Consider the following 19,207-nt stretch of genomic DNA (forward strand, 5'->3'; position numbering starts at 1 on the left):
GAAGAGCAGTATGAGAAATAAAAATATGTAAATCAATCAAAAAAAAAAAAATAAAAATCAAATCAAATCAAATCAAATAAGTAAATAAAAGAAAGGAACAGTTTGGATGAAGAGAGTGAGATGAAAGAACTGATAGAGAGGTAACAGTATGAGAGCTAACGATAACTAAACAGCTAAGTCTACGTTACTTCGTTTTCGTGCTATCAATAAATACACGTACAGAACCTTTCTCCTTAGGTACCTACACAGTAAGTTTCCATATGAATTGCTTGGTAGTATTCCAGTGTATCAAACTATTTATTAATGTTACCACTATCATATGTTAACATTTACCAATCTGGCAAGACAAGAGTTTGGCTTCTATCTCTTTTTTATTTATTTATTTATCATTTTTTTCTGGCTTCTAACACGACACCATTCTCCTTAACGAGCTAATTGAGTTCCTAATTTCCTAGACTGCTTAGTATTTCAATGTATCTATCAATCTATTAACCTTAGCACTATCATCTCTTACTATTAGTCTATTAAACAGCCTGGCATCTCTATCATAGGGAACAACAACAACAGCAACACACACACACACACACACACACACATTCCCTAGAGCTGAAGTGAAATCCAGAAATTCCCAGACACAAGCAAGTGAATGAATAGCAAAAGTAGAAAGCTGCCAATTAACTTTCTACTTCATAAAGAAAATTAGATTAGTGGGTCATGAAAAAAAAAAACAAAGTGCCTTAGGATGAACAGCTGGCCAACACACAAAGATGAGCAAATATTACCAAGAGACTGACACACTTCATATCAATAACTGGCACCTCTGCACACACACACACACACACACACCGCTTAGTGTAGTGGTTAGCACGCTCAACTCACAACCGAGCAGGCCTGGGTTCGAGTCCCGTAGGCAGCGAGGCAAATGGGCGCAGCTGTTAATGTGTGGGGTGGTGTGATCACCTAGCAGTAAATAGGAAGGGGATGTAACTCGAGGGGTTGTGGCCTCGCCTTCCCGGTGTGTGGAGTGTGTTGTGGTCTCAATCCTACCCGAAGATTGGTCTATGAGCTCTGAGCTCGCTCCGTAATGGGGAAGACTGGCTGGGTGACCAGCAGGCGACCGAGCTAAATTATACACACACACACACACACACACACACACACACACACACACAAAAAAAAAAAAATATATATATATATATACAAATAAATAAATAAATACAAATAAAAAATAATAAATAAAATAAATAAATAAAAATAAATAAATAAAACTAATAAATAAATAGAAAAAAAAAGAATAAATAAATAAACCTAAACAGCTACAAATAATTGTATAAAAATAAAAGCATGAAAATACACAACAAATAGAAAGAAATGAATAATAAAAATAAATAGAGTCCATGACCAGAGACTATACACACACAAAAAAGAAAAAGGAGCAAAGGGAAAATGTTTTGAATGTTATAATAATAAATATTCCACAAAAAATGCAATTACATGACACAAACTACAACAACAAGACTCTGATTGCTACAAAATACAACCAAAACAGTGAAATACAAACAATCAAGATAAAACTACAAGAAAAGTATGAAAGTTAAATAAATACAACTAAAAACAAATGAAATACAAAGGAAGACGAACTACACAAGAAAAGTAGGAAAGTTAATGAATGCTTCACAAAAATACTGATACATATTGACAAACAAGAAAAGCACAACAGGCTGAGACAACTTAATCCCCACAGCTAATAATATTCCAAATCCTGAAGAAGAGGAGGAGGAGGAGGAGGAGAAAAAGAAGAAGGGGGAGAAGGAGAAAAAGAAGAAGGAAGAAGGGGAAGAAGGGGAGAAGAAGAAGAAAAGAAAAAGAAGATAATGATTAAAAAGAAAAGGAACACACAAGAAATGAAAAAAAAAAAAAATGTCCCCAAGAAGATTAAAAGGCAAGGAACACACACCAACTGGGGAAAAAAAAAAAAAAAAAAAAAAAAAAATCTAACAAGCCTTAATCTGACTCACTCCACTCTCCACTTCCTTCTCTTCCTCAGTCCATTCTGCTTCCCCATCATCCAGGTAAGCCCCTATCCCTCTCCCAACGTCAAAACAACATTGCCTTTGCAGCTCTTCCTCCCCCCCCTAACACACCCACTAACTGACCTACAACCTTCCAACACCTATACCCTTCTTTCTTCTCACTCTCATTATTCCCTGGGTGGGGCTGGCTTGTGTGTTGTCGCCAATCATTTCTATCTAATGTTCCTTGCCTTTCACATCAGATTAGGTTATGTCAACACACAACACAACCGCAAAAACACAGATACATACATACATACATCAAGATCCTTACAACAGCTGCCCTTCTTCTTGGTCTTAACTTGTGTTATCGCCAAATATTTGTCTAGTGTTCCTCGCCTTTCAGATTAGGTTAGGTCATGTCCCTACGCTTACAGTTCGACTATGAAAGAACACACACACACATACGTACATCACTGCATCAAACTGACCAGCAGAGTGAAGGCTCCAAGAGATGAGAGGCAAGGAAGGCACATTAACTGAAGGATAAAAGAAATAAAGCCATTATTCTGAAACACTTCTGCTCACACCTTCACTCATTTCAAAAGACTCTGGTTGAAGTGACGTGTTTTCAAGGGTGGTTTTATGGTTCTAGTGATAGATTATTTTTTTTTAGGAAAATCTGGCCAAGGGCAACAAAAACAATTACACAAAAGCCCCATTTAGATGCCGGTCCCCAAGTAGGTCTGACAGGGTTACCCCAAAAAATTATAACAGTCGTGGTGGCAGGACAGAACCACTTGAATGTAACTCAGGAAAGTTTGAAGACACTTACGAATACATCAATAATCCTCCTTCACCTCTGCTTAGTGACTGGCATTCCAGTAAACCAATATCTAACTTGGTGACATCACTTACACTACAACATTTTGAGAAATATAAACATAGAAACAAAATACATATGTAAAAACACACAAATGCAAAACCATGTGAAAAATACATACATAAATAATGAAAATAAGTACTGTATGTAAAAACACACACACATATACACACATTACCCCTGCCGGTCATCAATACAGCTTGTCCTGTCCTGTTTTATGAGAAGAGAGGTGTCAAGGCCGAGCGACGTGGCCACCTCCTTAGCCTGTTCGATAGTAACTGGTGTGGGGATCTGCATCTTGGACAGCAGCCACAGGATCTCTGCAGGACGGAGGGAGTGTGTTATGAAAGGGAGCATGGAGGTACTGTAGCTGTTTAGGTAGTGAAATTAATAAATGAATACAGCTGTAGTGTAAGAGTTAACAAATACTCTGTCAGTCATCCCTTTCTCTGGTAAACTCTGGAACTCTCTGTAAGCTTCTGTATTTCCATCTTTCTATGACTATGGTACTGTAGCTGTTTAGGTAGTGAAAGATTAGTACATGAATAAGGCTGTAGTAAGAGTTAACAAATACTCTCAGTCAGTCATCCCTTTCTTTGGTAAACTCTGGAACTCTCTTCCTAACCTGGCATCTAAATGGGCCTTTTTGTTTAATAGTTTTTGTAGCTCTTGGCCAGATTTCCCCTCTTACAGAGAAAAGATGCAAGGTAGGGACTGGGGAAGTGTGAGGAAGGTCAGAGTGGAGTGACTGCAGGTTACGGACTAGAAAAATTAAGAGGAGTAGATGGAGGGTAGGGAGTGGGGGAGTGAGGAAGAAGGAAGGTCAGTGAAATGTAGATAAGGTTAGAGGCTACAAAATTTGAGTAGAAGAAAGGAGGAATTAGTGGGATAAAAGGCAGGAGTGTAGATAAGAGTAGGAACCGGGAGATGAAGTGGCAGAAGGAAGGTTAGAGGAGTGTAGATGTAGATATAGTGTGTCTAGGCGGCCATGGTGTGGTGTGTGGTGAAGAGGTAGGAAACAGACATAGATGCCACCCTTGTAGAAAGCCTTACCAGTGTGGGCCAGGCCAAGGGGGAGGTCCTTGCACTGCCAGGCCAGGGCATAGTGGGTGTAGTCTGTTTCTAGGATCTGGTACTGCCCATTCAAGACTGGAAGTAGTGGTGGTGGTAATGGTAGTTGTGGAATTTTTTTTTTTTTGAGAGAAAGGATGCAGTAGTAGTAGTAGTAGTAGTAGTATATAAACTTACGACCACACTATCTTGCCCACTGCTACCCACACTTCTTCCAAAAAATAAATGAAACAAACGAAACAAATAAAGTAGAAAAAACAAGATAAGACTAAATAAATAAACAAATATATATACACACACACACACACACACACCGCGTAGTGTAGTGGTTAGCACGCTCGACTCACAATCGAGAGGGCGGGGTTCGAGTCCCGGTAAGCGGCGAGGCAAATGGGCAAGCCTCTTAATGTGTGGGGTGTGTTCACCTAGCAGTAAATAGGTACGGGATGTAACTGGAGGGATTGTGGCCTCGATGTCCCGGTGTGTGTTGTGTGTTGATGTGGTCTCAGTCCTACCCGACGATCGGTCTATGAGCTCTGAGCTCGCTCCGTAATGGGGAAGACTGGCTGGGTGACCAGTAGGCAACCGAGGTGAATTACCGCGTAGAGTAGTGGTTAGCACGCTCGACTCACAATCAAGAGGGTCCGCGGGTTCGAGTCCCGGAAAGTGGCGAGGCAAATGGGCAAGCCTCTTAATGTGTAGCCCCTGTTCACCTAGCAGTAGGTGGCCTCGCTTTCCCGGTGTGTGGAGTGTGTTGTGGTCTCAGTCCTACCTGATGATCGGTCACTACGAGCTCTGAGCTCTTTCCGTAGGGGAAAGACTGGCTGGGTGACCAGCAGACGACCGTGGTGAACACACACACACACACACACACACACACACACACACACACACAGATTGGAATATGCAGGAGTTGTGTGGACCCCTCATAAAAAGAAACACATAAGGAAGTTGGAGACTACAAAAAATGGCTACAAGAATGGTTCCAGAATTTGAAGGGATGACATATGAGGAGAGACTAAAGGCTATGGATCTACCAACTCTGGAACAGAGATACAAGTTTATAAATTGATGAATGGAATGGAACAAGTGGATAATGAGAAACTGACATTCGAAGCACAAGATTGCATAGTAAAAAATTGAGGAAGGGAAGATGTCTGAGAGATGTTAAAAAATATAGTTTCTTGCAAAGATGTGTTGAGAATTGGAACAGTTTGAGTGAAGAAGTGGTGTCAGCAATGAGTGTGCATAGTTTTAAAGAAAAAATAGATAAGTATAGTTATGGAGACGGGGCCACACGAGCGTAAAGCCCAGGCCTGTAAAACTACAGCTAGGTAAATACACACGTACAGGGGATGCTGGGTTGGTCCAGCACATAGAACAGCCTCCCTGGTTCCTCCTCGTCAAACGTAATGGCATTCTCTATGCTACGGACCTCACCCAACCTGGAACATCAACAACAATCAAACATTACACCCACATGCAGCCACACTACACATACACACACATACATACATTCTCCCACGGGCATGTATTAGTCGTGTTTTTATAGTCAATACATACATTGATACATGCGCACATATTCACAAGTATTAATCTAGTTCTATTATGCAGAGTCCCACAGGCGATATCTGGTTAGGATTGTTTTAAGATTAAAGGCTTTGGAGGAGGAGGAGGAGGTGGGGGGAGGAAGAGGACGATGACAACGAAGGGGGAGAGGACTCAGGATTAACACCCATAAAAGTAGTAGAAGTAGAAGTAGAAGTAGAAGCAGTAACAATAACAATAACAACAGTAGCAGTAACAGTAACACCAACACAACCACATCCATCAAGAAACACAACACCACCAACACTACCACCACTGCACCTACAGCTTATCCCTCCAGTCCAGGCGGGTGTAGTAGCCTCGGTCAGGGTCGAAGAGGTAGTTCTCCACCCAGCAGTTCCCCGCTACCTGCTCATAGGACACGAAGTAACGCTCGATCTCATTCCACGCGCCTAGGAACTGAGAGAGAGAGAGAGAGAGAGAGAGAGAGAGAGAGAGAGAGAGATTAATATTGTATACAAAAATAATAAATTAATAAAAAAAATAAAGCAAATACGAGAAAGTACTTAATTTATGTCGTTTATTTTATTTCAATGTAGAATATAATTGTTAAACTACCACGTATCATGTCTTTTAAAATACCTATAACTTTCCACTATATACATAATCATGTTCAGAAATATAAATAATCAAGAAATAAAAAAAAAGAAAACGAAAAATAGAGAAAGAATGAGGGAAAAGAGAAGAAAAAGAGTAAGAACGAAAAAAAAGAAAGGAAAAAAAAGGAAAACACGGAGGAAAATAAGAAAAGAAAAGAGAAGGAAATTAAGAAAACAAAAGAAAAAGTTAAAAGCAGGAAAAAAGATAACTAACAACTAAACCAACATCTTCAAACACACACACACACACACACTTACTCTATCAGGATCAAAGTCAGCCTTGGAGGGTATGGGTGGGCAGCGACCCTGTAGTAACACCTGGCCCTCTGCCGCCCTCCCCTGCAGCAGTAGTAGCAGCAGCAGCAGCAGTGGCAGGAGGAGGAGGGAGGGGAGACATACTCGCGGCCACACCATTGTAGATCTGAGAGGAAATGTAAATAAAAAAGGAGATGATATGTATTAAGAGAGACGAGAGAGAGAGAGAGAGAGAGAGAGAGAGAGAGAGAGAGAGAGAGAGAGAGAGAGAGAGAGAGAGAGAGAGAGAGAGAGAGAGCCAATAAACAGATTTGAGTGAGTGAATGCAAAAGAAAAATATTGTATTAGTAACCGAAACAAAAGGAAAATAAATGAACGAATGAAACAAAGGAAAATAACTAAAACGAACGAGCTAATGAATGAATGAAGCAAAGAAAGAGGAAGAAAATGAAAATGAATGGATGAAGCAAAAGGAAACAAAATAAATAAATAAATAAATGAATATTAGGATATGTAAAAGACGCTAAACAAGTATCAGAAAAAAAAATCAGAGAGAGAGAGAGAGAGAGAGAGAGAGAGAGAGACTATTATACCTTCGAGCAAGACGAGTACCGATGAACTGCGCACACCAACCTTACACTAGAAACTGGCGTGGTGAACTGAGGTTAGGCCGGCCCTACCGCACAAGGCACACACACACACAGAGAGAGAGAGAGAGAGAGAGAGAGAGAGAGAGAGAGAGAGAGAGAGGCAGGTTTGGTAGATAAGACTTTCTCCTCATTAACTTTCACATGTAGATCTATGATATAACAATACATATTCAACTCACATCCTTTCCTACTATCTTCACCACTACTACCACCACCACAACCTTCCTAATGCATATCCTTTTGTTACTCCCTTTTCACTTTCCTATTCTCTCATTACATTATAACTATCATAACACACGCATTCCCTATTAGCTTATTACTCATATTTCTTCATCACTATTCATCTATTTATTCTATATTTACTCGTCCCATCACCAGCTTACGTAATATGCACGTGGCTCTTGGTTTCTACTTTATCTTACAATGCACTGTAGTTCTGGTTCCCAGGGCCAGTGTCTCTCAGAACAGGTTGCATCCAGTCTGGCTTAGTAAAAAAAATATATATTCCGTTTGTCTGGCTTATTATTTTTTTATTTATTATTTTTTTTTTGTAAATTGAGGTCACGTCTTGAATTAGGTTTCTTTCTTTTTCATGTCTTTCTCTCATTTTCGCTCAGTCTCATGAAAAAAAATATATAACTACATTATATACAAATAACTTTATTGTTCTTTTTATGGTTGTTGCTATTTTTATTATTATTACTCTCTAAATAGCACTTATTTTTCTAACTCTTCCCTTCCTCGAACCACAACACTCTCTCTCTCTCTCTCTCTGAGTACTATATGACACACACACACACACACACACACCTGAAGGTATTGAAGTAGCCCATAAAAAAGCTTCAAGGGGCGGCCGTGGCCATACACCATCTCACTGACGTCTTAGAGGGGAACACCAGCGTTGACGTTCCTCCAACAACCGTTAAACGAATTAACGTTGCTTGCTTGCTAAAAAAAAAAATAAAAAATAAATAAATAAATAAACAAAAAATAAACTAAATCCATGAGTGGTGGCAAGCAGGTTCGACAAGACAAATAAATATCAGTACAGGTTGTCATACAAACGCCTAACAGCTGACAAGATGAACAGCTTTCCAACTTGTTTCAGATCCCCCTTGAGCAAGCACGACTCACTCCTACAACACTGGTGACATCAGGGCTCCATTATATACCCTCAATTTTACCTGAAATGAAATATGGCTATTTTCCTTAAAAAGAGGAAAAATTAAGTATGTGGCGCGCGCACGCACGCACGCACGCACACACACACACACACACACACACACACACACACACACACACACACACACACACCGCAGTACAATGATACACATGGTAACACACACACACACACACACACACACACACACACACACACACACACACACACACACACACAATGCAGTACACATGGTAACACACACACACACACACACACACACACACACACACACACACACACACACACACCGCAGTACAATGACACATGGTACACACACACACACACACACACACACACACACACACACACACACACACACACACACACACACAAACACACACACACACACACACCGCAGTACAATGACACACACACACACACACACACACACACACACACACCGCAGTACAATGATTCACAAGGTAACACACACACACACACACACACCGCAGTGCCATAGTGAGGCACTAGTCTTTGCACCGATACATGCTGAAAGCCAATGGCTACTGTAATATTAAAAAAAAATCGAATTGTGTTTAAATTCACATGATATCACTTGTCACACACTGTCATAGCTATAGGCATGACATAATAATTATGTAGTGTCTGTCGTTTGCTCCCGGGCCGCGCATGCCCAGAAGACGCAACTAAACACTTTGTCACGGGCCACTCTATGGCATGAGGAAAACTGGCTGGGTGACCAGCAGACGACCGAGGTGAATTACACACACACACACACACACACACACACACACACACACACACACAATGATACACACACACACACACACACACACACACACACACACACACACACACACACACACACACACACACACACCGCAGTACAATGATACACATGGTAACACACACACACACACACACAGTACAATGATACACAAGGTAACACACACACACACACACACACACACACACACACACACACACACACACACACACACACACACACACACAGTACACACACACATGGTAACACACACACACACACACACACACACACACACACACACACACACACACACACACACACACACCTATTAGCTAATTCTTACCTATACTGTTCCTGCGACAGCGGAGGCAACGGCTCAAGAGGCAGTTGTACCACCCCGAGCCCATGTTAGGACTGCGGCAGGCTGCGGCACACGTGTGTGGGTTGGGACAATGGCAAACCTTGGAGTGACTGAAGTGATTATAATGTTCACTTAATATTTTTCAATTTAGTAATAGTATAATACAAACTGTTAGTCCATATTACTAAAAAAAACAGCTGCAATCATCATATTTTATGCTCATCTAAAACAAACTGACACACACACAACGTTATACAACGAAATATACGGCAACACACACACACACACATACAACGATTTATACAACGAAATATACGGCACACACACACACACACACACACACACACACACACACACACACACACACACACACACACACATGCAGGGCGTCAATGAAAGACAAGACAAGTTAGACAACATACGGGCGCACACTCCCTGCTGGGCGGGAGGGAGGGAGCCTAGTCTGGGTCTGGGTCTGGGTCCAGCTGGTGGGCGCCCCCGTTGATGACGTCACAAATATACGTTATGTAAACCATTTTGAAAATGACGATTCTCAAAAAGGCAGCTGGACACGAATGCTACATAAATTCTAACTTGTCACCAATCAAAACTAATTCCTAAAATATAAAAATATTACCGGGCTGAGTAATAATAGAAATATTCAAAAATACCGTAAATAAAAATGTTATTATATCGACATACATAAACACAATTCCAAAGCCCACCAATCTCATTCAAGACAATCGATAACACTTTTTGGAAATATGAACCACTTCCACAACACGTCAAAACTTGGCAGCACGCGGAAATAAAAAAATATATATTTTATATAGTGTCACTTCTACACATTTTAACGGCACTGTAAGTCACTCTAAAAGTCCACACATTTGGCTTACTAGGAGTGAAACACACTTTAACCATCAGAAACGATTTTTTGAAAACACAAACACTTCATTTCAGCTTGAAATAAAAAATCAAAGATACCGAGTTGGAAAATTTGTAAAGGAAACTGGGCTCTTATCTAAGCCCTAAACACCCGTTAAATCCCAGTATTTCACGCAACACAAGCATGGAACATTCTTCAAACACTCCTAAATACATGTAGAACGTGAAAACTTACTTATGAGGCGAAATAAGTGAGCTGAGAAATGTGAATAATACGAACTCGCCGGGCAGGGCGGGACCCACCGATGACGTCATCATGGCCGCCGCCAGCCCGCCACAGCCAACTGCCTTATCACTTCACTGGGCCTTCCTGACACACAAATCTGGCAAAGATGATGCATCTCAACAGCTGACATGAAAGATTAGGCATGCACCTCTAGTGTGTGACATGTCCGGCTTATGATGAGTAACAAATAAAGCACACCATGGTGAGATACGCCCACCGCCGCTACCCATCCCTTTGTTTACTGACCTTTTTACCGCCTTTTAAGTATCTGCAGGCGTCAATTCATTGGTGTATCGTCCTGTAGGCTACTGCGGTGAAGTATGGGCAGATGAGGATGAGTCAGGACTGTGAAATATTGAGTTACATCACTGTTCGGTAGTGAAAGCTGTCTCTGGCCACCACACCTCTTTCACTGCGGCTGTTTTCCAAGGCAGCAGACACAATTAGCCGAATTTCCAAGGCCGTCTATTATCTTCACAGGGTAGAAGTCTAGTTAATCCGTCACCATAACCGTAAAAAAAACACTTTATTCACGAGTCACTTTACCTAGTCCTAGAACCTTTTGATCTTGTTCATACGTCACCAGAGTATTAAAAAAAGCTCTTAATATCCCACGTCACTTCAACTAGAGGCTTTTACAAGTTGTGGAGGTGCTGTGCTGACCAGCCCACCTCCTGCCTCCTCCACCCTCAACGAAACACAGGCGCCAGGCAGAAGAGTGGAGCGGAGGGGAGGCAGGAGGTGGGAGGTGGGAGGTTGAAGGTAGAGCCACTGTATGGATCAGCGGAGCAACAGTGGACATATTAACAAGCTTATTATTTGAAAAAGAAAGTTTGCTATTAAGAATAATATTGATAGTACTGCATGCATAGGTACTACAACTTACCGTGTGGTAGTAATAGTGTTAATAGGAGAGTAGCAATACCACAAGGCCTCACAAACCAAACTATTCACTTATAAATAGCATAAACTTTACAGAACGAGTAATTAATGCTGCTATTTGCCTTGGTGCGTCTCCTTGTGGGGGGAGGGGGAGGGGAAAAGCTAGGAAAACGAAAAACTGAGTAGTAGTGAATGGACGAATGAGAGGAAAAGAGAAACTGGATAATAGTGACGAACGAAAGAGAGGAAAAAAGAAAAGCAGGGATAAGAGTTAACAAACGAATAAAAAAGGAGAAAAGAGGAACATGGAATAAAGACCAACGAATGAGGAGAAAAAAAAGAAAAGAGGAAAAGGGAATATAGACGAACGAATGAGAAGAGAAAAGAATAAAAACGAGAAAAGAAAAAGGGAATAAAGACAAAGGAATGAGAGAACAGAGAAAGAGGAAATAGGGTTTAACAATCTAACAGGTCTTTACAGGGATGTGTTGCCAGTGGATTGCCATTAGTGGGGAAGCCAGGAGGTGATAACAAACTATCTCCCTTAAAAACCCAAAACATCTAACATAAACGACTCCAACAAGTGTTATACTGATGCCTGTTAGTTAAAATGTTCCCTGAGCTAATAACATTGACAAGAACACAAACTAAAATATTCCCTGAGCTAACAAATAAACTAAAATATTCTCAAAGCTAATAACACTGGCAATAACAAAAAATAAACCAGTCTCATAAAACCCACAAAAAAAAAAAAGAAAGAAAGTGGAACGTATGAAATCTAAAAGGAAAATGTGTATGTAAACCAAATAAAACTTAATAAGTACGTGCACAAAGAAGAAGACAAGAAAAAGAAAACATGGTATTGAAGGCGATATGGAGCAGTTATGTAAGCAAGGCGTGACAGTGACATGACTGTACACTGTCTTAGCAACGACAAACCATCACGCCCACCCATCACCTGCCTCAAGACGTGAAGTGGTGGTGAGCGCGCATATCATCACTGCGGGGACAACATTCAAGAAGTACACAATCATAATTCTGTCCCCACGCTCCCGCAAGGCCCCACATGCTCCTCCACGGGTAAGTCCACGACCGTGCTTGTTTCATCTCCCACACTCCATTGCCAATTTATTCTCACTAAGCCTGAACCAAGGAATATACAAGGCCTGAACTGGCTGTATTCAATCCTGTAACGCTCACTGACGTTATTCACCGCTCAAATAACACACATCAACAGTCAGGTCAGGGCAGAGCAGCCGATATGTCACGCGCCGCAACGATGTGGGCTCGCAAATAGAATGTCTGAAAAAGTTAAGCCACATTACAGTCATTACTCTTGTCTGTGACCAGGCCTGGAACATTCTCAGCTTAGATGTGGCAGTGTTTGGAACAATGCCACCTTTACAGCAGGTACCAGACGATCATCTCGGGAGGGTAGAGCAGGGGACGGGATGGGTAGGGGTGAGGGGAGGAAAGCCAAGGGAAGGAGGAGGAGGAGGAGGAGGAGGAGGAGGAAAGAGGATGGAGGAAGGAGGAAGGAGAGAGGAGAGGGAATGGGAGGGAAGGAGGATGATGGAATAGGGAGGGGAGGGTGTTTTAATGGCTCCAGTGACAGATGAACAAAATTTCTACATCAATAACAGGAGAATCACTCTCGAGAACCAGGTTAATCATCTCTGCAGCCTTTTAAAATAGTCGCGGTGAGAGAACAGAGCGTTTTGAAGCATGTGAACCTAAAAATGAGGCTTCAGTGCTTCGTTTACTGTTTCAATAGCTGCCTCTCGTTTTCTCCTTTGTCTTGGGTTCATTAATGCCAAGATACTCCAAGGCCTTGTTAGTATTTGTGTAATGGTGAAAGAGTTGTAATGTTTGTAGTTTTGGTATTATTGTAGTTTGAACCAATACACCACACGTCACTACATACACATTCTCACGGGCTACATCACACTTCTACCAGCATTTCTAACCCCATTGTACCCTATCGGATATTAATAAGGTTAGGTTAGGTTTCCCAGGAGGTCCCCAAGCTTGTTACACATAGGGAAAAAGAAATATAAGATAGGGTATGTTGGTTGAAACTGCAAATTTACCTTAGTTTATTGTTTATTATATCTTATCTTTACCTCAATTATCTATCTCCTGTTCTTTACTTTTTTTTCTTTCAGTATCCTTCCCATATTTATTCATTTATTTTTCGTCCCTATAGTCTTATCATTGAGAGAGAAATACTTAATCTAGTACATTTACATTTTCATCTCCATGTCTCAGCTATCACTCCGTTTATCATTTCTCAGTATCCGGCCACTCATTATCACTATTAGCAACACACACTGATAGCTTATTCCCTGCTGCACTCACCCTTCCTTACTCACCTTCCTCTGAGGCTTGGTAGCGATGATGTTTGATATTACATGAAGACTATTCCTCCTTCACGCACCGCTGCCTCATGTATACCTTCCATTACTCCACCTTATTACACTACATATCTCTCCTTACCCAGCTGTTCATCGCCATTATCAACACCATACACTGATAATTCAATGCCCAATGCAGCTATATGCCATTACTTACCTATTTCAGTGGTACGGTAGCGCTGATGTTTGAGGATAAATGACTACACATACTTTCAACACTCACCACCATAAGCACCACACTGGGTCAGATCTAATGCTGGTGGCGGGCGCTAGATGGCTTACTAGATACGGTCACTGGCATAACTATTCGATGTCAAATATGTCCATTTACCATCCTATATTAAAGGTTATGTAGTGAATTATAAGGGTCTAAATCAGGTGTGGGTAAAGAAAGTATGGACCACTGCCGGCAAAGAAATTCATGTGTCCCGGCAGATGTTAGTAAATTTGAAAGAGAAAGTTAAACGCCAAATAATATTATGAGCATTTAATTTTCTTCCCACAGGTGTGCATATGAGTTGGAGTGTAGTTTTTCTTTACATGCCTTTTATTTTGTATTCTAGATGTTAATAATTTTGCGTTAATACAGTATGAGGCTCTATAAGATTGCGACTTTCTCAATGTGGCTCTAGCACTGAAGAGTTTGCCCTCCCCTGGTCTAGATATACTTCAAGGCGCCAGTTTTAGGGAGTAAGGGGTTAATGTAGGGTTGTAAGGAGAATGAAAGGTGAATTAACCAAAGCCATAGATATATATTTCTTTTTCCTGTTATTTTTTAAGGTCGCCATCGCTGCTGTCAATGTTACACACCGTAGTGGTTGTATTGTCACGAAGAGGAGGAGGAGGAGGAGGAGGAGGAGGAGGAGGAGGAGGAGGAGGAGGAGGAGGAGGAGGAGGAAGAAGAGGAAGAGGAAGAGAAGGAAAAAGAAGAGGAAGAGGAAGAGAAGGAAGCATTCACAAGTCAACTAACTAATCTCACTTGTAAATCTTATTCTTTAGTATTTGAGTTAACAAGAAACTAAAGGGGAAGTTTTTGGACCAATAATAATAATAAATGATAATAATAATAATAATAATAATAATAATAATAATAATAATTAAAAGAAAAATAATAAGTATAATAATAAGAATTAGAATAATAATATTAATGAAATACTATTATCATTATCATTATTACTATTATCATTATTATTATTATTATTATTATTATTATTATTATTATTAACATTATTATTGTTATTATTATCATTATTGTCATTATTGTTATTATCATCATTATCATTATTATTATTATTATTATTATTATTATTACTATCGTTATTATTATTGAATTATTCTAAAGTTCGGTAGGTCAAAGAAAGAAGGAAAAGTAAAAAAAAAAAAAAAACTGGAGTGAATTGTGGCTGGAAATTTATAAAAGAGCAGTATTGTTATTGTTGTTGTTGTTGTTGTTGTTATCACTGTTATCATTATCACTATTACCATTATCATTATCATCAATATCATTATTATTACTATTACTATTATTATTATTATTATTATTATTATTATTATTGTTATTATCACTATTATTTTCCTCTTACTCTCCCTTCTCTCCTCTTCCCTTTCACTCTTTATCTCTCTCTCTCTCTCTCTCTCTCTCTCTCTCTCTCTCTCTTCTTCTTCTTCTTCTTCTTCCTCTTCTTTTCTTCTCCTTCTTTCCTTGTAATAGACATTTACAAATAGAATAAATGCATAAAAAGGCTCTTAAACTGAAATAATAATAATAATAATAATAATAATAATAATAATAATAATAATAATAATAATAATAATAACAACAACAATAACAACAATGGTAATAATAATAGTAACAACAATAATAATAATAATAATAATAATAATAATAATAATAATAATAATAATAATAATAATGATAATAGTAATAGTAACAATGACAACAATAAATACTGGTAGTAATTCTTAACTCTAAACAAAGGTACAAAATATCACGCTGGGTCACTTAATCAACAACAACAAAAGAGAAACGTTATTATTTACAAAAGAACGTAATTTTACAAGCACATTTTATATAATTTTATTGAGTTTTTTTTTATTATGATTATTTTTACTGATTGTTGCTCCATACACGCTTTTAATTCATGTATATTCTTATCTTATCTTATTCATCTGGCGTCGGTGTGGAACTTAGCAAAGATGTATACACCTTACTGAAATGTTGAAGGTCATGCATCTTTACAAAGTTCCACACAGCTATACACTTTATGGATTTCAAAATGGGTTCATGCTATACATCATTAATATTATTTTTCTTGTCTTTGCAGCGTATTAGGAACTGTACATTTTTTGCAAACCTTTTAAGGCCATACATAACATTTGTCTTCCTTTTATATTTACACAAGTTTTTGGTGTCAAGACAGTATGAGGATTTCTTTGTTATTTTTTCCTTACCAGAATACTTCATACATTTCTTTCCTCATATTTGTAGTTCTTTATAATGATGAACACAAGTTTTCTTTGTATCTGTTAAACAAAAATAGATAAATGCTTCATACGTTTTCGAAACCTACGAACTCTTATAAACTTTCCTTATTTACGTTGAAAGTGTATCATCTTAAAAAAGAAAATAAAAACTACTATTTCTAAAGTTAAACGCATTTCCCATAATCATTTCAAGTAAAAAAAAAATATTCGAACAATGTTATCCCCCAAAGCTTTACATATTTTTTGAACAAAGATACCAAACACATTTCTCTTCACAAACTTAATAATTCTAATCTTTCACTCACTTTCGAATGCTACGCTCTCTCAAAAACCTCCAAAGTAAGGTGTAACATCTTTCGAAAAATACAAAAAAAAAAAAAAATAGAAAAAACAAAATAATAATAATGTATAAATATTTTTCTGTTATAGTAATTCCTTTCATTCTTTATAAACTTGCTGAAATTGTTGTAGTTTTGTTTTTATCGTCATTATTATTATTATTATTATTATTATCATTATTATTATTACTATTATAGGGTAAGGTTTACTTCATATATTATCATGTCACGTGGAAGACCTTTAATGGAATGCTTTTGGAAATAATGCGAAGGAAATAAGGAAATAAAGAAAGAAAGAAATGAAAAAAATAAGAGATGAAAATTCTGTTATTACTAGAATCGAGTTGAAGATTTGATATGGGAATACCAGCTCTCTCTCTCTCTCTCTCTCTCTCTCTCTCTCAAACAGGTTCATTTTTGCTATCTATATGTGAGGAGGTGGAAGAAGAAGAGGAGGAGGAGAAGAAGAAGAAGGAGGAGGAGGAGGAGGAGGAGGAGGAGGAGGAGGAGGAGGAGGAGGAGGAGGAGGAGGAGGAAAGACAGTAATATTTTTCCTACAATGAATAAAAAATGACCTGAGATTTTGAAATATGTGTATATATATGTATGTATGTATAGTTTTATTCATTAATTTATTACTTTTTTTTATTCTTCTTCTTCTACTATTATAAACTTTGAATAGTTTTGCCAGCAGCTCGCAATGAAATGCACACACACACACACACACACACACACACACACACACACACACACACACACACACACATAAAGTTAAGTTAGGTTAGGTTAGATTGCTCGTGTGTGTGTGTGTGTGTGTGTGTGTGTGTGTGTGTGTGTGTGTGTGTGTGTGTGTGTGTGTGTGTGTGTGTGTGTGTGTGTGTTCTCTTATTCAAGCATTCATTTTCCATTATAATATTAGATACACGCATTCATATTTATCATCATCATCATCATCATCATCATCATCATCATCATTCACACGAACATTATGATTATATTACTTTCCCTTATTGAGACACACTGAGTTAATATCTTCACTTCAGTTCACTTCTTGACTTATTTTTCCCTTATTCTAACCCTCTCCACTCACTTCATAACACTTCACTTAAATAGACACTTAAAATACACTTAAATATTCACTTTTGGGTTCATTTCTCTTCATTTCACGTGTTATCAATATCACACTTCAATTTTTCACTTCATTTCACTTGGTCTATTAATATTTCACCTCACTTCACTTAGACACATTTCTCATTATTCACTTCACTTCACTTCACTTCAGTTCACTTCACTCGTCCCTATATAAATACTTGGCTTCACTTCACTTACATCTAACGCACACTTCACCTCACCTCACTTATAAACATCTAAGTAACAACATCTCAATAACGGATTTTTTTCTTACTTAATTTTCTTATTCCTTATTATATTAAAAGAATAACAAGAAAGAAAAAGAAAATGGATAAAAACAACAACTATATTTAATTTCATAATGTTTCACTCATCTCATAATTTGATTGATTTAGTTTTTTAGTGCTCAGATTTTTTTTTAACAAGTATAATATTGTTTTCACTGATCTATTTATTTATTTATCAATTTATTTATTTATTTATCTAATTTGGGTCATTCGTAAAATAATATTGGAATAAATTTTCTTTGTTTTGATTTTTGAAGTCATTCGTTTTCTTAATAATAATAATAATAATAATAATAATAATAATAATAATAATAATAATAATAATAATAATAATAATAATAATAACATGGTAGAGATATAAAGTAATTAATGTATATATAACTGATTACATAGATTTTGGTAACAACACTTCTCTCTCTCTTTCTTTCTTTTTCATGTCTTTCTCTCATTTTCGCTCAGTCTCATGAAAAAAAAAATATATAACTACATTATATACCCTCAATTTTACCTTAACCCTTAACTTCCGGCGGTCGTATATAAACGTTTGCGTCAGAACGTCCGAAGTGACGGGATTCGTCCCAGTAATCAAGATTTTTCCCGGCGTAATTTTAAGTCTCGCGCGCTCTCTTGAGGCGGATGGTGAGTAGAAGTATCTGGCATCTTTTACCACACAAGTGTTTCCACAAGAGCTCCTAATTTTAGAGGTAACTGAACTGTTTTCCCGTTTTATGGGCGACACTTGGCAACTCCGGTGACGCGCTGGGTAGAAAGGTCAGTGATAACAGCGAAGGATCGGGTCAGATTGTAAATCACCATGGAGCAAGGCAGAACCCTTTTACTTAGCAGTGGTTCTGAGCTAGAAGAAAGTGACAGTGAATATATAGAAGAAGAAACTGGGGAAAGTGAAGAGACTAGTAGTGAGGACACGGATGTAGAGCATCATTCACCTGCTTTCTCAGGAGAACAGACAGAGAGACAGAGACTCTTACACAGTATAAGTGACAGTGAAGGCAATAATGATGAAGAACAGACTCCAGATAATGTGTCAAGGACACAGAGTGTTTCTAGGAGACGCAGGCATGCGCGTGCTCCTCGCGTTCTGGGGAGAC

The 19,207-nt window shown here is 38.5% G+C and overlaps 1 protein-coding gene across 7 annotated transcripts; it reads right to left on the reverse strand.

Annotated features, from left to right (window-relative positions):
• Nucleotides 1-1,444: 1,444 nt before the first annotated feature.
• On the reverse strand, nt 1,445-14,064 carry LOC123501965 (apolipoprotein D-like). Of its 7 annotated transcripts, XM_045251081.1 has the most exons (10): nt 14,016-14,064; nt 10,809-10,907; nt 10,512-10,659; nt 9,374-9,501; nt 7,889-8,026; nt 6,432-6,594; nt 5,840-5,973; nt 5,317-5,411; nt 3,949-4,044; nt 1,445-3,215 (listed from the first exon to the last, which is right to left on the reverse strand). In XM_045251081.1, the coding sequence occupies exons 5-10, from the start codon at nt 7,909-7,911 to the stop codon at nt 3,070-3,072; spliced, it is 657 nt and encodes a 218-aa protein (XP_045107016.1). In that variant the 5' UTR covers nt 7,912-8,026; nt 9,374-9,501; nt 10,512-10,659; nt 10,809-10,907; nt 14,016-14,064; the 3' UTR covers nt 1,445-3,069. The 7 variants fall into 7 exon arrangements, with proteins under 7 accessions (XP_045107016.1, XP_045107018.1, XP_045107017.1 ...); XM_045251083.1 differs by lacking the exon at nt 14,016-14,064 and having other exon boundaries at nt 9,374-9,454; nt 10,809-11,389; XM_045251082.1 differs by lacking the exon at nt 14,016-14,064 and having other exon boundaries at nt 9,374-9,491; nt 10,809-11,389.
• Between the last annotated feature and the right edge of the window lie 5,143 nt (nt 14,065-19,207).

This window comes from Portunus trituberculatus, chromosome 10 (genome assembly GCF_017591435.1).
Source record: "Portunus trituberculatus isolate SZX2019 chromosome 10, ASM1759143v1, whole genome shotgun sequence".
In the NCBI taxonomy this organism is placed as follows: domain Eukaryota; kingdom Metazoa; phylum Arthropoda; class Malacostraca; order Decapoda; family Portunidae; genus Portunus; species Portunus trituberculatus.